Source organism: Canis lupus, chromosome 36, assembly GCF_011100685.1.
Source record: "Canis lupus familiaris isolate Mischka breed German Shepherd chromosome 36, alternate assembly UU_Cfam_GSD_1.0, whole genome shotgun sequence".
NCBI classification, from domain to species: domain Eukaryota; kingdom Metazoa; phylum Chordata; class Mammalia; order Carnivora; family Canidae; genus Canis; species Canis lupus.
The window spans coordinates 11,622,293-11,646,816 of NC_049257.1; the positions used below are offsets into that span (position 1 = coordinate 11,622,293).

Consider the following 24,524-nt stretch of genomic DNA (forward strand, 5'->3'; position numbering starts at 1 on the left):
AGTATACATTGTAAAATAATCATCACAATCAAGCTAATTAACATAGCCATCTTCTCACCAATTTCTTCCCTGTATGTGTGGTGAGAACAGTTGAGATCTATCCTCTTAGGAGATCTCAAGAATACAATGCAGTAGAGTTACGTATAGTCCCATTGGCGCACAAGAGCTCTCCAGAATGTATTTACCTTGTATAACTGAAACCTTGGCCCTTAGTAAATTTTCAGTGGTCAAGACTAAACACCTCTGAAAACGTGTTTCTGTAATATCTCCTATACACTAGACTCAATTTAGAAGTTATGCATAACTTTAAAGAAATCACATAAATAGTCTCATTAGTGCTTTGTAGGACTAAAATAAACTTTTTATGTAGTTTAATGTTAATAAGATAGTCCTTACAGACTGAAATAGCTTAGCATTAATACTTTCTGCAGAAGGTTTAAGCTTTTCCAAAGCCCCTAATTTGAAGCCCTAATCTGCTTGGTAAACCCAACTTCTCTCTAGTTATCCTAGAGTTTTAAGTTAGGGTCATTCATAAAATGGGTGGAGAAAATCTTAGTAGCATCTGTACAAATTTAATGGTGCTTATTAATTTACTGAGAAATAGGCAACACCTGATGAAATTCTTAAGTATACAAACACTTCTAAAGGAAACTCTATGTGTTTTGCTCCATGGTACTGATTTCAGCAAACAAAATTTCTGTCAATTGGGTGTCATACTTGTTTGCTTCTCAAATAAAATAGAATTTAGCCTGTATTGAAGGAAAATTCATGAACCCATTGTAGTTCAAAGATATCTTTATTTGATAGCATTTTGTTTACTGCATGAGTGCTAGAGGAGGCTGGTTGAGAAAAATCACTGAGGATGAATGCAAGTCTGACTTCTACAAAAAAACTGATGCTGAGAGTAATGGATAGTAAGTCACTAGCATCAACACTATGCTATCATAGCTTCTCTACAGAATTATTAACAACATATTTTTAAAAATAAAAAAAGGAAAAGAATGATGTTAGTAAGAACTGTGGTAATTAGGGACACCTAGGTGGCTCAGAAGTTAAGCTCTGCTTTTGACTCAGGGTGTGATCCTGGAGTTCAGGTACCAAGTCCAACACTGAGCTCTCTGAGGGGAGCCTGGTTCTCCCTCTGCCTATGTCTCTGTCTCTCTCTCTCTCTGTGTCTCTCATGAATAAATAAATAAATAAAATCTTAAAAAAAAGAACTGTGGTAATTAATTTGTACTATCTTATTTAATCTCCTGGATACCCCTACGATTCAGATGCGGTTGTTATGCCTATTTCACAGATGAGGCATCTGAGATAAAATATTTAAAACTGTGCTCAAGGTCTCAGAGAGTTATCAGTGGCCCAAGTAGAACTCACATATATCAGGCTCCAAAGCTTGTTACCTACACTATCGTATTATACTGCAACTCTAGTATGGTTTGTGTTTTTACTTGAATGACACCATATTTGAAAATACTATACATTTCCATAGGTCAAGTTCAAAATCCCTGAAACATTCCAGGAGTAGTAAGTTCAGTAAGTCAGGAAGTGAAAAGGAATCAAAGGAGGTACTGTTGGAAAAGAATAGACTGAAGTGCAAAGGGCTTTACATGCTATGTTAAGGACTTTGGGTTTTATCCTGTAGACCAGTGGTTCTCAGCTTCTAGTGTGCATCAGAATTCCTTGGAGGATGTAAGCCCTGTCCCCAGAGTTTCTGAGCAACTTGTGATTTCTGTGATGAACATGGGGCTAGAAAGGAAGAGGTCAGGGCTGACTCAAAGTCTTTAGCTTGAGAGGGAGGATAGATCATGATGTCACTAAATGAGATAAAGACCAGAAGAAGCTACGGATTTTATGGGGGAGAACTCACTAAAGTTTGTTTTGAACTTCTTATACTTAGCATGTTTAAAGGCAACCAGCAGAGATGACCAGTGGGGAATTGGAAGCATATCTAAAAATTAAACGTGAGATTTGGGGTAAAGATAATGATTTAAGAATCAACACAGAAATAGACTTTTGAGCTACAGACATGGATAGAAGATAGAACCCCAAATATCAATAAATGGATGGCTAACCAATGCTTTGATTTTTCTCTTACCATCTGTAAAACAGGCCTCTGGCTCATCTGAATTTACAGGTTCAGCCTCTGCTTCTTCTCCTTCTCCTGGCAGAGGGTTATCAACTGTGCTGCACTCAGAGGAACTCGACCGGTTCAATCTCTAAAAAGAAATTGACCACCCCCCCAGACAGTTCATTTAGTTCATTCAAATCTTATATTTAAGATTTTTTTTGATTTAATAATCAAAGTCATGCAAAGTGTTATGAAAAAAGATCAACAGTATGATGGCCATAAAAACGTATAAACACATATCGAGGTCAAATAACCTTACAATACATCTATGCTTGATCTTTCTATCTACACATCCTGTGAAAAATAAATTTTATTATTTTTAGTATGCTAACAAGTAAGTATTTAGAATTAGCATAAAGTATATTTTTACAAACTATAACATTTGCAAAGTACTGGTCACATTTTCATTTTTTTATGTTTAATATAAATTTGTGTACACCAATAATTATTATATTCAGACAACCAAGACCGCAGTAGAAATGATACAAGTGCCAAATTGCCAATGCCTGATAATTGAAAGATCATATCCTGACAGTTGGCAGAAGAGCTTGTTGATACTTAAAATTTTAAAAAGAAAGAAATTAATGCAAAATTAAATTCAAACATATTTCTTCTATTATCTCTTGGATTTAAGAATATGTACCAGGATGATATAGATAGAAGGCTTTTCATCAAGACAAAATAATGTCAAATATTATATTGGAATCAAAATGCCAAAGACCATGGTAATTATTTCATCCAACACCACCCATTTTAGTATAAGATTTCAGGATATAGTTGAAAAGATCAGAAAGTATTATTTATACTGTCAAAAGATAGTGGCTACCAAAGTAAGCACCACATGCAAACTCTGAAACGAAGATTCAATGAAATTAAACATGGCAGACTCACACATGACAGGAATGAATTCATTGTCATTATGATCATACAGTTGATCATAACACAAGTTTTTCCCGCCCAGAAATTTATGATCAAACATGATGTTTACAAACGTACACATACACAAAGTTTTAGAAAAAATACATACAGCAACTGTAGCAAAACTCTGTCAATTTTTCCTAATTTTGCTTTATAAGGGGTAGAGCAGGACATCAATGGAAGAGTTCATTTTTCATTCTCATTTGCTAAACGACATGTGAATATTGAAAACTACTAGTTATTTCAGCACATGCTCCCCTTATTAAGATTACAGCTTTACTAATTTTTTAAAGAATAGTTCAACAAATACAAGGGCTAAAAGTGAGGAAATACTCGTTTCCATTAAACGGATTCCTTAATCTATTAATTTGCATTAATATCATAGGCCTAATCCAAAATACTAATTTTTAGAGATTTACTGGGAAGCTAAAAGTGTTTTTAATGGTTACCACATTCTCAGTGCTATTATTATCACACATTATTCAACATCAGTAAAAAAGGCATTGATACAGTATTGTACATATGGAATGATATAAGTAAAGTTGTTTTTATAGTGAGAGTAAAGAATTATGAATACTCTAATACTTATAAGCTATTGGTATAAAGGCATTCTTCCCACCAGGGCAAACTGTTTTATAATAGTATCAGCTATGAAATTTCATTTAAAAAGCAGACTTAAATTGATTGAAGTGAATCACTGAATTGATCTAAAATGACTTTAAAATAAATAGAAATTAATAATAAGACGATATATTTAAGGTTTTAAAATATACATTACTCCAAGAAATAATGGGAAATGTATAATTACTAATATGCCCTACTGTGCCAATTAGCACAAAAACTAATTTTAAGTATAATATCTAAAAGACTACAATTATTTGATGCCCTCCATTCTGGACTTCTCAGCTATCTATGGACTTTCACCAGGGAACTGAAAGACAAGGTACTATGATTCTACGGAGATGAGACCAAGTCCTTCAAACCTGAAAAATGGATTTTTGCCCTGGATTTTGAGGCAAAGCTGTGGAAGAAACAGCTAACAGAAAGAATTCAAAGCACTTTCCTGCTATTAGCCAAAATATTGACAACTAGCAAATAGTTCTCATGGTTTTCTCTAAGGTGGTAACAATTTTTAAATAAAATGATTCTAATTTGTAGAATGACTCTTCAGTCTAAATTAATGAAAACATCTCGAATCTCAGTATTTAGCTTTCTCACCGAGCATTAACAAAGAAGATATGCCAAGTTAATTTATAAGCAAATAAAATTAAGATGATTTTATAAACTATATCTTGTCATTTCTGAAACTTTTTAAAAATAGAAATTATGGCAAATTTTTTTTTGTCAATTCAATTCAGAGTTTGGCTCAAATTCTTTATCATAAATGACAGTTTTTCAAGACTATTCCTCATCAGAACAGACATTACCAAAATATTTGATATGAACTATAGTTTGTATCATAAGCCAAATTGCTATGGCTTTTTAGAAATTCAAGTTTAAAATGCTTTTAGGAATTCTATGTTTTCCTGTGAATGCATAAAGTATTCACAAAGTAGCTATTTTAATATTGTATATAATATTAAACATTTATGTGCATGCCCTAGTGATGTAGTCAGTTTAGTTCTAATCTATTCAGTCTTTAAATTTAATATTTACTGAAGTGGAAGTTTCTTTAACAGAGTCCAAAAGGATACCTTTAAATAGAAAGGCTAACATCTATAACAAAAACTTTCTCTTGAAGAGAAATGCATTTTATTCTCATAGCTAGTGTTGCTATAGTTAACTACTGAATTTTCTTATTTTCTTGTTTAGTACACAGAGAAGATCATGCCAATCATTTGAATCATTTTACATAATTAATTATATTATTATTTTTATATCTACAAACTCAATCACTTGTAATTATTTTCCTTTCTTGTAATATTGGGAATAGAAGAATTATTATATTACACCAAGACTGTTGAAATAAATACTTTAGCATCAAAAATGTCCCTTTCAGTGTTATAAATAGGCTATTTTGTGTGAATTTTATTTTTAATAAACAGTTAAGTATACTTTTCATCTATTACTTTTTTCCATGTCAACAAGGATAATTTTTTTTACCTTTGACAGCCTACATATATGCACTGTATAAATATGCACTGTATAAATACAGGATCATATGCTGTAGATTCATTAGCATTAGGAATAGCAATATGCTATAGACAGTATTCTCGCTTTTTTATTGAATAATATGGTGTTGTTTTTAGGTACTTTCTAAAATTTTGTCTTTCTTTCCTTTAAAATCTATATACTCGATTCAAAAATTTTAAATGAACAATAATATATGATAAAAAACAAAAGTCCTTTCTACTCTCTCCCTGATTCTATTACCTTGAGGTACCTACTACACACACACACACACACACACACACATATATATATCTTCCCATATTTTTCAGTGTGTATTCATAAAACACTGAAGTAGTTCCGAAACATTCTAATCTTGATTGTAAACTACTATAGCTATCTAAGAAGCCCCTTTCAATTATGAAAATATGATCAGGTTAAGATGGCAGAGTAGTAGGATCCTACACTTGCCTTATCCCTTAAATGCAGCTAGACAGATATCAAATCATTCTGAAGACCCAGGAAATTGATCTGAGGACTGAGAGAACAAACTGCACAACTAGAAGTAGAGAAGACCACATTGTAGAAAGTAGGAGGTGTGGAGATGTGACTTAGGAGAGAGAAGGATCACGGGTGCTACAAAGGGGAGGTTGCTGATCATGGACAGTGGAGAGAAAGAGAGAGAGAGAGAGCAGTGCACAGGAGACCATACAAGAAAAACACTTCTTCAAAACCAGTGACTGGGAAAATAAGAGGTGTTGATCATCTTGAGTTTTTACAACTAGAGTTTTAGAAGTCCACACTGTGGTCAGTGTGGAGCTCAGCAGGTGCAGTGGTGCTCCTGTGGATGAGGAGGAGAGACCCTGGAGCACATGGTATGCTGAGCATCCTCTGGGATGCACCAGGAGGGGCAGTTTCCCCCTCTTGGTGTGCATCTGGGAGAGGAAGCATTACCTCTCGGGAAAAAAGGCTGTCAGGTGTCATTGTGCTCCCATTCCTTAGCATAGGGGCAGAGATACCTGCTGAGGGTAGCTAACCTGGATGCTGACTTTTTGTTGTGCTTTACTCTAAACTCCAATCTCCTGTGTGTCTGTGTGACTGCCCTCTGGGACAAACTGGCACCAGCCCGAGGATGGTGAGACCCTCAAAGGACCAGTGCAGTGCTGTGCTACACCACATCCCTAAAGTCTGTAGTTCTGAAACTCAGCCAACATGCCTGAAATAAAACACAGGTGTGTTTGTATTGCTGAGAGGAAAGATAGCCTGGATACAGACAAGGTGGAGGCAAGGATCTAGGGAAGCCTAGGATACACAAGGGGAGATTGTTCACTCTTTTGTGAGGGCTTCCTGAGCAGCAGTGGGCCTGAATTCCCCTCTGCAGGATGAAGGACAGGGCTGGCACCATTTTTCGCTCCTGCCCATAAGCTCGCACTGACTTCAGTAAGTATAACAGCACCAACAGTGGAGGCCTGAACCACTTAAGCCAGCCCCTGCCCTCCTGTACTCTTCAGGTGCTTCTTTACTAGGGTAAGTGTGCCTGAGAACCAGAGCAATGGGCCCCTCTCCCAGAAGACCAGCACAAACCCCTGCATGCACCAAGTCTACTGATCACAGAGTGCAGCAAAGCTTCAGCTCTAGTAGAAAGAGGATCTGGCCTCATTTAACAAGCAGAACAGAGCATATCAAGTTAAGACTTGCCACACACTCAACAAGGTCCAAACACTCCTTACTGCAGGCATGAAGCAACTCTGCAGAGGACTGATCTGAGGAAAGAATAGCCAAAACACAGTAGCAGAGTGCACAAAGCATGCAACAGAAATACTTCCTTAAGTGCCAGGTCCTGGACAGTATATGACCTTTTTTTCATAAAGCTATAATTCTCAGAAGCAGGAAACATCGCAGGCTTTCCTAACACACAGGGGAAGACAGAGCTCTAGACAAAATGCCAAGATGGAGGAATTCATCCCAAAAGAAAGAACAAGCAAAGGTCACAGACAGGTATCTAATTGAAACAGATATAAGTAATATGCCTGATATAGATTTTAAAGCAACAATCATGAAGATACTAGCTGGACTTGAGAAAAGCATAGTAGACATCAGAGAATCTCTTACTGCAGAAAACAGACCTAAACACTAGTTAGAACAGAAAAAAAAAATGCTATAAATGAGGAGCAAACCAGATGTAATGACCACAAGGATAGAAAAAGCAGAGGAACAAATAAGTGATATAGAAAATAAACTTATGGCCTTAGGGAACTCAGTGACTCCATAAAGCATAATAATATTCATATCAAAGGAGTCCCAGAAGAAAAGGAGGAAAAGGGGATAAGGTTTATTTGAGCAAATTACAGCTGAAAACTGCCTTAGTCTGGGGAAGAAAATGGTCATCAAATGCAGGAGGCACGAAGAACTCCCATCAAAATAAACAAAAGCAGGCCAACACCAAGACATAGTAAAATTTGCAAAATACAGAGCTAAGGAAAAAATCCTAAAAGCAGCAATAGAAAAAAAAATCGCTAACTTATAAGAGAAGACAAATTAGGTTAACAGCAGGCCTATCCACAGAAACTTGATAGGTCAGAAGAGAGTGGAATGATATATTCAACATGCTGAATGGGAAAAATATGCAGCAAGAATATTTTATTCAGCAAGGCTATTATTCAGAATAGAAGGAGAAATAGTTTCTCAGACAAACAAAAACTAAAGAAATTCATGACCACTAATTCAGCCCTACAAGAAATATTAAAGGGGACCCTTTGAGTGGGAAAGAAAGACCAAAACTGACAAAGACTAGAAAGGAACAGAGAAAAATCTCAAGAAACAACAACAGGTAATACAATGGCATTAAATTCTCATATATCTATATTCACTCTAAATGTAAATGGGTTAAATGTTCCAATCAAAAAACATAGGGCATCGGAATGGATAGGAAAAAAAAAGACCCATCTACATGCTGCCTACAAGAGATTCATTTTAGAACTAAAGAGACCTGCAGATTGAAAGTGAGAGGATGCAGAACGATTCATCACGCTAATAGATGTCAAAAGAAAGTCAAGTAGCCATACATATATTAGACAAACTAGATTTTAAACCAGTCTGTAACAAGAGATGAAGAAGGGCATAGTATCAGAATAAAGCAGTCTATTAAGCAGTCTATCCACCAAGAAGATCTAACAACTGTAAAATTTAGGCTCCCAACTTGGGAGCACCCAAATATATAAAACAATTAATAATAAACATAAATTAACTCATTAATAATACGATAATAGTAGGGGGCTTTAAGACTCAACTCACAGCAATGGACAGATCATCTAAGCAGAAATCAGTAAGGAAACAATGGCTTTGAATGACACACTGGACCATATGGACTTAACAGATATATTTAGTACATTTCATCTTAAAGCAGCAGAATACCACATTCTTTTTGAGTGCATATGGAATATCCTCCAGAACAGATCAAATACTGGGTCACAAATAAGACCTGTACAAGTACAAAATGATTGAGATCATAGTATGCATGTTTTCAGACTAAAATGCTATGAAACTGAAGTCAACCACAAGAAAAATTTGGAAAGACCACAAAACATGGAGGTTAAAGGACATCCTACTAAAGAATGAATGAATCAACCAAGAAATTAAAGAAGAAATTAAAAAATACATGGAAGCAAATGAAAATGACAACATTTATCATTTTCCAAAATCCCTGGGAAGAAGCAAAAGCAGTCCTAAGAGGAAAATATACAGCAATACAGACCCAACTGAAGAAGCAAGAGAAGTCTCATATACACAACCAAACCTTATACCTAAAGGAGCTTGAAAAGGGAATCTGACCAAACATTTAAAGAAGAATTAATATCTATTCTTCTCAAACTGTTCCAAAAAGTAGAAATGGAAGGAAAACTTCCAAATTCATTCTAAGAGGCCAGCCAGCGTTACTTTGATTCTAAAACCAGGCAAAGAGCCCACTAAAAAGGAGAATTACAAGCCAATATCCCTGATGAACAAATGGATGCAAAAATTCTCAACAAGATACTAGCAAATTGAATCCAACATGACATAAAAAGAATAATTCACACAATCAGATGGGATTTATTCCTGGGCTGCAAGGATGATTCAATACTATAAATCAATCAGTGTGATACACCACATTAATAAAAGGAGGATAATAACCATATGATCCTTTCAGTAGATGCAGAAAAAGCATTTGACAAAGTACAACATCCATTCTTGATAAAAACCTTCAATAGAGTAGGGATAAAGGGAACATACCTCAACATCATAAGGCCTTATTATGAAAGACTCACAGATAATATTATCCTCAATGGGGAAAAACAGAGCTATGGGCAGGGAGAAGACAGGTATTTCTACTCTCACCATTGTTATCTAACATAGTCCTGGAAGTCCTAGCCCTAACAATCAGATAATAAAAAGAAACAAAAGAAGTCAAAATTTCACTATTCACAGATGACATGACACTCTATGTAGAAAATCCTAAAGACTTCACCAAAAAAGTTGCTAGAATTGATATATAAATTCAGTAAAGTCACAGGATATCAAATCAAAGTACATAAATCTGTAACATTTCTCTACACCTATAGTGAAGCAGCAGAAAGAGAAATCAAGGAATCCATCCCATTTACAGCTGTACCAAGACTGTATGATACCTTGGAATAAACCTAATCAAAATGATAAAAGATCTGTACTCTGAAAACTATACAACACTGATGAAACAAATTGAAGAGGACACAACCAAATGGAAAACATTCTATGATCATGGATTAGAAGAACAAATGTTAAATGTCTATGCTACACAAAGCAATCTATACATTTAATGCAATTCCCATCAAAACACCACCAGCATTTTTCAACAGAACTAGAAAGAACAATCCTAAAATTTATATGGAACCGTAAAAGATCCCAAACAGCCTAAGTGATCTTGAAAAAGCAAAGCAAAGCTGGAAACATCACAATTCTGGACTTCAAGCTATTTACAAGGCTGTAGTCATCAAGACGATATGGTACTGACACAAAAAAAGACACATAGATCAATGGAACAGAAGAGAAAACCCTGAAGTGGACAGAAAACCATATGGTCAACTATTCCTTGACAAAGCAGGAAAGAATATCCAGTGGAGAACAGTCTCTTCAACACATGGTGTTGGGAAAACTGAACAGCAACGTGCAGAAGAATGAAACTGCACCGCTTTCTTACACAATACACAAAAATAAAATAAAAATTGATGACAGAATCTAAATATGAGATAGGAAACCATCAAAATCATTGAGGAGAACACAGGCAGCAGCCTCTCAGATTTCGGCCATGGCAACTTCTTACTAGACACTTCTCCAGGGACAAGGGAAACAAAAGCAAAAATGAACTATTGGTACTTCCTCGAGATAAAAAGCTTCTGCACAGTGAAGGAAACAATCAATAGACCTACAAGGAAACTTATGGAATGGGAAGAGATATTTGCAAATGACATATCTGATAAAGGGTTAGTATCCAAAAGCTATAAAGAACTTATCAAACTTGACACCCCAAAACCAAATAATCCAGTTAAGAAGTAGGCAGAAGACATGATTAGACATTTTTCTAAAGAAGACATCCAGATGGCTAACAGACCCTTGGAAAGAACAACATCTCTCATCATCAGGACAATACAAATCAAAACTACAATGAGATATCACCTCACACCTGTCAGAATGGCTAAAATTAACAACACACAAAACAGCAGATATTGGGAAGCATGTGGCAAAGGGGGAACCTTTCTATAGTGTTGGTGGGAATACAAACTGGTGCAGCCACTCTGGAAAACAGTATGGAGGTTCCTTAGAAACTGAAAAATAGAACTACCCTATGACCCAGCAATTGAGCTGCTAGGTATTTACCCAAAGGATACAAAATACTGATTTGAAGGAACCCATGCATTGTGATGTTTATATCAGATATTACCAACAATAGCCAAGTCATAGAAAGAGCCCAAATCTCCACTGACTGATGAATGGATAAAGAAGATGTGGTATACACACAATGGAATATTACTCAGCCATCAAAGAATGAAATCTTGCCATTTGCAGTGACATGGATAGAGCTAGTGTATTATGCTAAATGAAATGTCAGAGAAAGACAAATACCATTACAATTTCACTCATACGTGGAATTTAAGAAATAAAACAGATGAACATGGCAGTAAGAAAAAGAAAAGAGAGGGAGACAAACCATAAGAGACTCTTAACTATAAAGGACAAACAGAGGGTTGTTTGAGTGGAGGTGGATGGAGGATGGGGTAATTGGGTGATGGGATTAAGGAGGGCACTTGTGATGAGCACTGGGTTTTATATGGAAGTAATGAATCACTGAATTCAACTATGAAACTAATATTACACTATATGTTAACTATATAGAATTTAAATAAAAACCTGTAAATTTAAAAATATGATCAAATTAAATGCTTTTAAAAATTCTTCATGGTTCTTCTTTTAAGTCCCTAAAAGGTGTGTTTCTACAACGATGAATATGAGTAGAGACTGTTTAATATAAGTGTCATATTAGAAACTGTCCTAAGCAGGTAAATTTATTACTGACATATCCCCAAATAGGCATTCACATCAGAAAGCTATTTTATGCTAGTACGGATGGTGGTTAATGCTAGTTGGTCATTTCTTATTTCAAAAAATATGAAATACAATTGTTTGATAATTTGATAATGGGGCACTCAAAAGCCAAAAAAAAAAAAAAATCAAACCTACAGCAGAATTATAGAAGACATCTTATTCAAAGAGGATAATTGTGGGGAAAACATTCTAAAGATGTCATGTTTGAAGTACATATTATAACACTGCTTGCTACATATAACAAAACATATTCTTTGAGGAGCAGAGCCTGGAACAGTTATCTCACCTGAGCATCAAAACAAAGAAACACAGAGGACAGCAAGAAGTTGAGAGAAGAAATCAAAGAGAAGGAATGGGCATATAAGGACAGAAAAATTATGGGAGACATTAGTGATAAACTAAGCTCTATTGTATGTCATGAAGCTTAAGAATTCTTTTCATTAGTTTCAAATCAGTATCACCCATCTTTTAATTTTACAGTCTGATTTTACAATTGGTATTCATAATGAGGGCTCTCAATCATTAAAGGGTTGTAAAAATGGTAAAATCAGAGTATAGGATCAAAGGACCTTTAGAGAAGAATTCCACAAATAGCTACCACACTTTATGTAAGAGGCCAATGTTTTCCAAGTTACCATTCTGTTATGGAATAGCTTCAATTTTAAATATTCTTTTTATGGTCTAGAACCAAAATATGCTTTCCTCTCCCTGGCAATTGTTAGGGCCATTTTTGCCCTCTGAAGAAATGGGAATATTATCTTCCTATAGCTTTTCTAAAATTGGAGATTACCTATGGTATTACCATTTGTGTTTTTCATCTTCAGTGAACTGATATTTAGTTTCTTTACATGGTTTAGTATTCTGGGCCCCTTAAGTCTCTGTGATCCTTTTCTCATCTCTCTGAAATTCTGGTCTCTCTCATTATTCTTTTTAAATAGTAATGCCAGTTAAAAAGTACTGAAGATAGGGCAGCCCCGGTAGCGCAGCAGTTTAGCGCCACCTGCAGCCTGGGGTGTGATCCTGGAGACCCGGGATCGAGTCCCACGTCGGGCTCCCTGCATGGAGCCTGCTTCTCCCTCTGCCTGTCTGTCTCTCTCTCTCTGTCTCTATGAATGAATAAAAAAAAAAAATCTTTAAAAAAAAAGTACTGAAGATAGGGGACACCTGAGTGGCTCAGTGGTTGAGCATCTATCTTTGGCTCAAGGTGTGATCCTCAGGTCCTGGGACTGAGTCTCATATCAGGGTCCCTGCAGGGAGCCTGCTTCCCCTCTATGCCTATATCTCTGCCTCTCTCTGTGTCTCTCATGAATAAATAAATAAAGTCTTTTTTAAAAAAAACACTGAGGATACCCTGAAGAGTCAACAGTATTTTCCTTCTGTTATCTAGATTTTCATTTTACTTCTGCTTAAATAATTAGAAAGTTTTAATTACCAGTTACAATAAACTCTTGATTCACATTATAATCATGGGCAACTAAGCCCCAGCACTTTTTCAGAGACAGGGCAAAAAGATGGAAGTTTTCCTTTCCTAGTGTTCTTGATGACTGCTACAGAAACAGCTTGTAGAGAACAGCTGCTTGTTCCCCAGGAAATCTACTCAAGAATTCTGTTGTAGGGTCAACGTGATATAGTTTCAGATGATGGAGAAATAATGGGGTCAAATCTCAGGCACCACCATGGAAATTAAAAATAAAGCAAATGATTTCAGGGAGAGTTCTTACTCTTCCCCAGAATCTTCTAACTAGGGCACTTCCTATCCAATAACATGACAACTTATATGCCTAGAAGGTTATGATCTTGCATAGAAAAACAAATGAGAAAAAAAAAAATTTTGGCCACACAAGAAGATTGGCCTGGTTACAGATTTCTCGGCTAGATCCTGCAGTGTCCTCTTGGACATCCTAAAGGCAAGGGCATTCATGGATAATGCCTTGCCATGTGATCCACCAGCCATATTGAAGGGCTCTGTGTAAAACACAGAACTCCTATCAGCAGAGAATAGATGTTTAAGTAGCTGGAATGCAGTGGGTCAAATCAGAGAGAATATCTCAAACACTAGGAACAAGCACTTGAACAGTTCTACTACTGAGGCCCACCAGAAGTGGGTAAATAAGGATTGGAACACAGGCAAACAGGACAGCAAAATGTGAGGGACAAGTGCAGACTCTAAGACTCAAGCTCATCCATTATTTAGAACTAAAAAAAAAAAAAAAAATAACAAATAAGAAATAGACTACTTGTAGATCGATGCTATCCCCTAAAACCATGCAAAAAGAGGCAAGGGCAAGAAAAGACACATTACCTATACCTGTATGCATACTGTTGCGTATGGATGCATCTTTATTCAGATTCTAGGGGGAGGAAATTTACTACATTTTGAAATAAAATTGTTTTACAAGAGAATATTGCCACCCACCTGAAATAGAGAAATACGTCTTTTACTCAGGAGTACCTTTAACATTAACTTCAAGTAAACTAGAACAATATTAGTTTTTTTTTATTGGAAACTGTTTGTATTATTATCCTTTCAGTGTATCATTTTTAAGATAAAGTTTTGCTTTCAACATTGCACAATGGAAAACAACAATACAAACATCCCAACAATGACAGAGCAATTCAAAATGTGAACTGGATTCTTTAAAAAAAAAAAGGCAAGATTCTTATTAACATGGATTTTTTTTTCACAAGAAGTTATTTATTAGAGTTCAGCCATTCAACAAACTATACTAAAATTAAGACAAAATGTATCCAAGTGGCATATTTTCTTTATACTTGTTAGAAATACTAGATAAGGAAATCCATTAAGACAAAATGTATCCAAGTGGAATATTTTCTTTTATACTTGTTAGAAATACTAGATAAGGAAATCCACATGAATTTGTCTCTAATTTTATAAAAAGTGTTTCATGTCTTATTAAAAGTTTTAGTGTTCAGGGCAGCCCGGGTGGCTCAGCGGTTTAGTGCTGCCTTCAGCCCAGGGCCTGATCCTGGAGACCCAGGATCGAGTCCCATGTCAGGCTCCCTGCATGGAGCCTGCTTCTCCCTCCACCTGTGTCTCTGTCTCTCTGTTTCTCATGAGTAAATAAATAAAATCTTTAAAAAATAATAAAAGTTTTAGTGTTCACATCATCCTATGTTCCATTTAAGCCTCTTACCTTCTTGATGCTATGCTGTATATCTCCTTATGATATATATATCCATAATAAGAAACACTCTCATCAGTGTATGATCTTGTTTTTAGATTCAAATAAAGCATTTCAAGCACTTATAACTCATTCATCCATAGGCTGGGCCTAATAAATTTTAATTGATGCATTTTATATATGATCAAATGAAATCAAATGTTAGTTACTGAACCAATTAAAGAAATAAAGCCTTAGTTATCACTGTTCTTAAAATCATTTCAAAATATATTCAAAATTTAGCCTAGAAGCTAAGTACTTTGGCTCTGTCCCCAACTTCCTAGTTAGGTACTCAGAACACAGCTTACTTGTATGAGTCTTAATTTCTGCAAATACAGGTCTAGTACTAGAAAGTTCCTTTTATGTTCTGAGATTTTATGGTTATGCCTGAAATATTTTCACACAAAAATGGTTTCTTAATAGAGTTTTAATTTACTAAATTTAAATGTGATAATTTATTTTTTCAAGCTTTAGTGAGATATAGTTGACATATAACATTGTGTAAGTTTAATTGATGATTTGATACATGTATATATATAGTGTGTATATATATATACACATATATATGTATGTCTATGTATATATATATTTACCACATCCTTCCCACACATAATTACAATTTGTTGTTGTTATGAGGAAAATATTGAAGTTCTACCCTCGTAGCAATAAATGTGACAATTTAATGTGACATATATTAAATGAGGTTGGATTAGATTACTAGAGGAAGTTGCTAGAGGTTTTCAAGTTAAATGTTGCTTCAATGGCTTCTGTTACATTCTATATATCTTACTTTTATAATCCATCCAATAAAAATCTACAGATCATGCACTTGAAATCACCTAAGGACATGAGAGATATATATATCAAGGAAGTCATCAAGAGAACCACAAAAAATGATGGAATTGCCCCTGTGACATGCTATGATGCCAATTCATCTATAGAACAATTGTATATGTTTCTACTTTCTTGCAATGGGTCAGGCAGAAACATTTTGTAGCTGAACAGCATGCATGACACTGAAAAAAATATCATATATGTATGATTTTTTTTTTTAGATAACCTGTATAAAAGTGGTCACATATGTCTCTGTCTGGTTAAAAGCACAGAGCTGCATCCTTGATTGATCCAGTTTGGTTTTACCCCTGTGAGAAGTAAGAAGGTTAGGTACTGAAGTTTAGAAATGCAGAATGATGAAATAGTTTAGTCAACTGATTTAAACTGTTTAAAGTCACATACCTGTAAATAAAAATTAGTTATATGCTAGAAAACATATGCTATATGCTCAATGTAAAGCAGCATCTTTGAAACAGTAATAAGACTATCATTCAACATAAATTTTAAAACACTCAACAGTCATATAACTATTAGGTGATAAGTTTAAATATTATAATGTGCTAAGGAAATCTTTTGCATTCTGCTTGCTCTTTATAAAAACCAGTTAAAAATAAGTGAATCAAAAAAAAAAAAAGTGAATCACTGACCTCTACCTCTGAAACCAATAATACATTATACATAAATTAATTGAACTTAAATAAGAAATTTAAAAATAAAAAAAAAGCGATCGTCAATTTTGGAATGAGTGACAGTAGAAGTGTATAGTTTTTAAAAAGTATATTCTAAAATTCATATTTCTTGATTAATTTTTAATTATCAAATTTATTTAATTTTGACGTTTTAAACAACATTGAAAGAAAAATGTTTCCAAATTAATCAAAATATAAAGAATAAGAAACACTGGCTCAAACCTCAGACTAAAATTTCACTGTTTTTAGACACATAAACAAATCCAGTAAAGTGGAAAGATTTTTCAAATAGTTTGAAACCAATCTGCAGAAAAGAAATGGTTAATTAAGTAAAATCCTATAGGAGTCTATTTTGTTTTGTTTTGTTTTGTGTTTTTTAAGAATCTATGCAAAAAATTAGGATCAATATCAACTTATTAAGGTATAATAGTATAAAATAATTATACAGTTGTATAATTATAACTAATCCCTAAATTTTGCCAAACCAAATGCAATTCTGGAAGAAATTATTTTCTGAACTGCAATAATGAGAAGAAATCTAAATTTCCATCTTGATGAAGGCAATAACTGTTTGAGGAAAAAACTTCATAAAAAATCTAAAGAGACACCGAATAGCAACATAATTAAAACCATCATAGAGTAAAAAGACAAAATCTTTAACCTCGCTGACTACAAATATTTAAACAGTTTTTAATCAAATCAATGCAATCAAAGGAATGCATTTCATAACAAGTAAGCACATTTAACTTTCTCCAAAGATAATGGCTTTTACAAGTGAAAAGACTGGATACTGAATAGATGAATGGGTGGCTGGATTACTGAATCAGTGAATCAGGTAAGCAATATGAATGTCTGTTCTTCTGCCTGGGATTTCCTTCTCCACTGTATCCACTCAATGAAATGATCTCCATCCTTTAGGGCCTGGCTCAAATGCTACCTCCTCTGACATGCCCCCGACCTGAGACTCTTACCCAATGCATCCTCAGTGAACTGGTTTATTATTCTGTTATGGAATGTGCTTTGTTCTACTCTGTTATATTATTGAGGTAGACTATAACTTAGTAAGTCAGCATTAAGGAGGACTAGAAGCCAAATATGAACCAGCAAATGCACAATACCACTATACCAGAAATTTTGATCCTTAATTTTGAAATTTTGATGCAACATTGTAGTACATAACAGAAAATAATTATATTATTAGTCACATCTTGCCCTTCTATGGCATGTAATATGGTGCTTAAAGCGTGGAGTTTAAATTTTTAAAATACCCCCAGAAACATCAGTGACTAATCAGCATCATTTCTTAATGATGTGTTTGAGTTATCTGTAAATATACATGAATAATATCCATTTTCCTGGCTGTCATAAGGAGGAAAGTTGTATATAAAAGTGGCAAATATATACAATTTTTACTTGGTCTTTTTGGTGCTTTCTTCTTGTGGGTCTACTTCTCAAGTGTTGAGCTGCTCACTTGTCCTCTTACTTTCTGTGGTCCTTGTAGTGTAGTGGATGCTGTGCTGTACTGCACAGATCCCCCCTTTCAGGCAAGCCTCTCATTCTTCCAGCTACCAGGAGTGTTAGGGGCTGAAGGTTCACAGTTGAGCTCTTGCATGGGAACTGTCATGCAGAAGAAGACTGCCTCACCCAAGGTTACACCTCCTCCCCTGGAAAGGTGGAGAGGGAACCTGCATTCAGTGACTCATTGTTGGGAGAATACAAAGAAAGGCCTGACCCCCTTGCTTCAATCAGGACTACTCCAAAGGGTCATCCTTGTACCTATAGGAGTTGCCCATAGGATCAGCAGAGGCATCTGCATTTTGATCTCTCCCTGTATCCAATCATCTTGCTTCCCTCACTTCTTACAGGTGTTAGGTGTTGCTCCTGAGAACACTCCCCAGTAAATCTACTACACACAGATTTCTCTCCCAGAGCTGACTCCCCATATATCGTATGCTTAACATAAATTAACACATAAGATCCTAACCTGTCCACAACTGTGACTTCTCCTCTTTACCGAGGACCTAAGTTTTTAAATATATACTGTTTGGCATCACTTGGCTATCCTCCAAGTACTTCACAAATTAAGATGTTTCCAAATTAAACTCCAAATCTACTCTACCTCCTAAATTTCTCCTCTTCCTACACATTCATTAATAGCACTGATATCTATCCAGTCTTCTAAGATAAAACCTATTGTCATGAGTCAATCTGTGTCTCCCAAAAGGGTGCTGAAGTCCTAACCCCTGGTACACTTGAATATGACCTGAAATAGGGTCTTTGCAGATACAGTTAAGATGAGGTCACTAGGAGTGGGCCTTAATCCAGTGTAAGCAGTGGCCTCAGAGGAAGAAAAGACACACACACACAGGGAGAATAACATGTGATGATAAGGAGCCACCATCAGAAGCTAGGAAAAAGCAAGGCAGGATGTTCTCTAGAGGCTTCAGACAGTATGGCTCCACCAAGACTTCCGTTTGAGACTGTTAGAACTCTAGAACTGTCAGAGAATACATTTCTGTGTATAAAGCCGAGTTTGTGATACTTTATTATGGCAGCCATGGGAAACTGATACACCTTTGGCAATGATTTACAACTCCCATATCTAGACCCTGAGGCTCTACATATTAACGTGGAAGTAATCTCAAAGTTTATCCCCACTTGCCACCATCATTCCCTTAGCTTGAGCCCTTATCAATTGTCCTTTGGATAAGTGAAATAGCTTCCCATCTTCTCCTCTTTCTTCTGGGCTGGGCTTTATTACACCCCCAAAGAAATTTTCTTTAAAAGTACAAGTTTGCTAGCAACAAGGTTAACAAAACAAGACCCTAAGTTACTCTTTCTGTTAAATAAAAAGAAACATATTTTAATCTCTTGTCATGGTACATCAAGCTGTTCACTAACTGGTTCCAATCTACCCCAGTTACCTACTACTACTTCCCACCAGGCCATTGTCATATGTATTTAATGGGCCTTTTTACATCTGGATGCTTCCACATACACTTAACTCTCTACCCCTATCAGAAAGGTCTCTCACTTACTCTGTAGAAAGAATTTCTCTTTTCTTTTTTTTTTTCTTTTTTTTTTTTTTTGATAGTCACACACACACACACAGAGAGAGAGAGAGAGAGAGAGGCAGAGGGAGAAGCAGGCTCCATGCATCAGGAGCCTGACGTGGGATTCGATCCCGGGTCTCCAGGATCGCGCCCTGGGCCAAAGGCAGGCGCCAAACCGCTGTGCCACCCAGGGATCCCGAATTTCTCTTTTCCTCATAAAATCTCCCTCAAATGCCATTTCCTCTGTGAAGTATTACAATTTTTTAAAGATTAGTTATACTCTACCCTGTCTGAATATTTTGTCCAAAACCAAACTCTGTTTTAATTTTTTATATATGTTTAATTATAATCTCTGGTTTCACCATGTTTCTTCTCAAAAGCAGGGACCTTGCTTTACTCATTTTATCACTTAAGACAGTGCTGAAGTGTCAAAGACAAAGACTTATAGCCTACATTTACTGAAGAAATGAGTGCACTAATGATGTGCCTTCCTAATGTCTAGCAGGAATATAGTAACTGAAAGAACCTCAGTAAACGTGAGTTGAACAAACGAATGACACTGGTTTCTAGAAAATATTCTCTAATGTATTCCTTTGTGAGTTTCTCCCCCAATGATCAAAGTTAATGAGGGGTTTGTTTGGAATTTGGTTCCTTATGGAAGTTGAAATTTTGCATAAATATGTTTGCAGTGTTTTAAATGATGTTCTCTTGAAGAAGGGAAGTTTGATTATGTAAAATTTGAATATTTCATTGACCTCCTTTCTCCAATGACCTCAGCTAGTTCCATCACAACTTTGATATGTTTCAAAACACTAAACAACTATTAAGTAAATCTAAGTATCTGCCTTTGGCTTGAAGAGGAATGAAGGGGCATCTCTCTAGGAGGAAATCTTTACACACAATATTTCCTCTCTGCTAAGCACATAATATGAGCAAATTCACTTAAGTAGTCTTGATAAGTAGATACATTTGTCAAAAGAGCAGTAAAAAAGTACTTGGGGGTTTAGAGTCACAGTGAATAAAACAGCTTCTCTGAAAGTTTTAAGAATCTGTACTACTTTAAAATCACATGAGGCTATTTTTGTTTTTAAATATTTGAAGAAATAAATTTGGATTAATTTAATGTTTTCCTCTGAAATTTGCATATATACTTCTAAAGTCCATGTTACAATTCTATAAGCTGCTTCTTGTTTTTCATCTTTATAGCAGAGAAAGAAGTAATCTCTAGTGATAGAAAACAAAGAGAATGACTCTAATCATCTAAGAAAGAGCTCTCCATTAAAAAAAATTACTTATTTAGCTTTTTGGAGTTTTAAATTTTGAGACTTGGCATAACTGAAAAAAAAAACTATACTTATGAATTCAGTTAAGCCAGATGCCAATCACATTAAATCATTACAGGTGGATGAAAAAAAATTTTTTTTCCTCAGCAACTCTTAGAACCATGCCTGGAGCATAGTAGATCTCAATAAATATTTATTGAATGAGTGGGTGCATTTCATGCTTCGTTTGAGGCTCATAATAAGGAAGCACTTCACTACTAATGGCAAAAATCTGTGCAGTGTGTTGTTAATGTTTGCTGCATGCTTAGAGGACCACAGTGTGCCTCAGGAGGAGGCTGATTTTGAAAGGGACCATTAGTTCAGTGTCTGTATTCTGAGAAGCAGCGACAAGTCTTATTCTCATGGGCCCATGGAAGATATCAGTATGTCTTTCTCAATTCTGAGAAAAACTCTTATCTTGAGAGAAATGCTGATGTTCTATTGCCAATTATTTCCTCAGAACCGTTTAAGATATTTTACTCAACACCTTATTTAAATTCATCTCTTTGGTCATCTTCTGGTAAGGAGTTTTATTATAAAAGATTTTTTCTTCATTCTGGAGTGTATATCAGGACAAGGACACTTGCCTATGTGAGATCTGATAGTAGAAGAAGATGGAAAAGTCTCCATCACGTATAATGGGAAAACAGAATGCTAGGCCATAAAAGAAAATTGTTTTGTTTTCTGTTTTGGTTTGGTTTTTTGATGGAGGTAGGGAGGAGAGGCGTCAAAGGTTAAAGATGTTGTTTCTCTCTGTTCAAAATGCAGATTCTTCAATAGGCAAAGACAAAAATAGCCTCAGCCCCTGAATAAAGAAAATGACATCTCAAAAACCTGGGTCAAAACACGCTAGGAGTGAATTTAGGTTCATTTCCCATATGCCAACTCAATCGACCACAGTGGCCACGGGGAACAGCACTGATAAGGACTCTAAAGTTGCTTTCAGACTTAGGCAAAGAGAGTTTAAAGGGTACAACCCAGAACTGGAGTTTGGAACAAGTTCCCTGGGTCTTTTACACATGAAAATTGTAAACCATTGAACTACATTCTGCTACCTCTCTTGAATTTAACCTGTAGCAGGTAACTGCTTACAGTGTATATGTGACCACTCTATACCCATAACTGTTAATCAGGGACTTACTTTCTAACAAACACGTATCTAATTATTTATCTACATCATTTACTGTTCATTAACTTGTAGCAGGGAACTACTTATAGTGTATATGTGACCACTCAAATCCATACCCATAATAACTGTTAATCAGGCACTTACTTTCCAATAGACATGTATCTAATTATTTACCTACTTTATTTACTCTTCATTACCAATTCTCTTTTGCATATAAAGAAACTAAAAAACAACAACAACAATAAGAGTGTTTTTGTAAATTGCTCAAGATCATAGAGGTAGTAAATACCAAAGCTAGAATTTAAGGCAAATCTTCTATCTCCAGAGGCTATATTCTTAAACATATCCCAAAGTAGTACTTAAGACTTAAATAACCCAAATGTACTGAATCAGGCATTACTTTCTATTGGGTGATCAAGATTTGCTTTGGACAAGGTTTATCAAGACCATGGCAATCACTATTTTAAAGATGCGTTAGGCATGAAAAAATTAGAAAGTTGCACAGGAGGGAATAAGTAGTTCAAAAATTTTGGAACTCATGTGGGAGCTGAAGATTAGGGAGGTTAGCATGGGAGGGTATTAGACACACTTCTGATAAAGAAAATCTGCGGTTTTTTAGTGATTCAAATGGAAAACCAAAATCAAGTCATAATGAGAAACATTTAAATCTTAAACATTTAAATCTCTTAGCTAGAGAGAAAGGCTATAAACATAGGGTTTCACAGTTGGTAACAGCTTAATAGTAGCTCTAAGTTACCTAACAAATTTCCTATAGATCCTGAACTTCTTTAAATCACAAACCCCCTCTGGATGCCACAGATAGTATGTTAATTCTTCAGAAGCCTGGTTCACTACCCCAGAGGAGAAATACTGGGTATTAACTCAATAGGGATGTGTGTTTAACCCTGAAGGGGACAAAGAGGGCAAGGAGGTAGAAACAGGACTGGGTCTCCTGTCATGGCTCTGTCTCTGAGCTAGGCTTATAACTGTGGATAAAGTCACTTCGTCTTACTGCTACCTTTTCAGAAAATGAGGTGCTAAATGGGCAGATCTATAAGATTCCTTTTAAAATGCTATAATTAACATAGTAAGAATAAGATTTTTGCCAGCCAAAGAGGAGATCCATTTAGGTTTTGAGTGAAGGAAAAATGACCAGGTAAGACGATTCTTCCAAATATTAAGATTCAAAGAAGTTTTGATAAACTCTGCCAGCAACCAAAGTGTCTTAACACCTGGAATCCCAAACTTATTTAGAGTCTACCAAGTAATTGTGGCTTTTCAACTCTGGTCTCCATGAACATAAAAATGAGCAATTGAACTTGTTTCCCTTTCCACATGAGACTAGGCTCAGAAGACTGTTCCTGAAAAGGGGTATGTGGAATCTAATTTCCCACCTTCAAGATGAAACAACCATATTTTTGAATTTTAGAGATAGTACTTCTTCCATTTAAAAGTTTTAAAAATAAAAAATATTTGTTCCATACTTTGTCATCTTGGAGAGAATGTCTCTAGCTACTTAGAAATACATAGTCTTAATTTATATAGTCATGTATTCACTCAGTAAGTACTGAACACTTACTATGCACTCAGCACTGCACACACACACACACACACACACACACACACATCGGAATGTATTTTTATTCCAAATCCATTAGAAATTCATGGAGGGCAGGTCTTAGTATAGGATTAAGCAGATAGAGGGTATGTGATAAACACCTGTCAAATACTTTCAAATGTGACCTAAAGAAAGGAGTAAAATTTTTAAGTGATACCTTGAAACTTTACAGAACTGCCATAAAACTCACATATGGTCCTTATATCCTGTATTAATGAAAACACTGTTCAATTAATAAAACAGTAAAAAACTGTTACTTTAAATATATGCAACCAGGTGTAGAGAAGGAAGATATAAAAAAGTTTTGATAAAAAGTTCCTCTTCTCAATGAGTTTAGAGTACCACTTTACACATACGATATTTTCTCCAAAAAATAAAATAAATAAAATTATTAAGGCTAAAAAATAAATTCAGGAAAAGTCATAAAATTGGGCAGGATTCAAAATGGAGAGAGTTTCTATCTCTTTGGGGAGAAATTAGGAAGGATGCAATAAGCTACTGCTTTTGAACACTCTGAGTACTGTTCTAAGCATTGTTACCCATGTTAATCCATGTAACCTTTAACCTGCCCTGTTATGTAAGGACTAATAATTTTATACATGAAGAATGTCTTAAGAACATGTATAGGATTTTGACAGAAGAAGGAAATCCCAAGCAGAGTGATGCACGAAGCACTTGGGGTGCAGAAGGAAACCAGGCAAACACTAGGGGACATGGACGGTCAGCTGATTGGGGCCATGGTGTGAAGACTTTATCCACAGCCTATAATTCAGGAGGCTTGGGGGGCCAAGCATACTTCAAAGGGGTGACAATGATTAGGATTGAACCTGAGTAAAATTAAACACGTGGCCTGGAGTAGATAGAAAATGCAGGCACAGAGACCAGCTGGGACTCTATCTGGTATGGTTTAGGCAAGAAGTAGTG

The 24,524-nt window shown here is 35.5% G+C and overlaps 1 protein-coding gene across 4 annotated transcripts in view; it reads right to left on the reverse strand.

Moving 5' to 3' along the window:
- The window catches only part of SCN9A (sodium voltage-gated channel alpha subunit 9), a 159,829-nt gene that overhangs the window by 33,871 nt on the left and 101,434 nt on the right, over positions 1-24,524 (reverse strand). For all 4 annotated transcript variants that reach the window (XM_038584714.1, XM_038584713.1, XM_038584716.1 and 1 more), the window contains one exon: positions 2,099-2,219. In XM_038584714.1, coding sequence (XP_038440642.1) covers positions 2,099-2,219 — 121 coding nt within the window. The remainder of the gene's footprint in view (positions 1-2,098; positions 2,220-24,524) is intronic.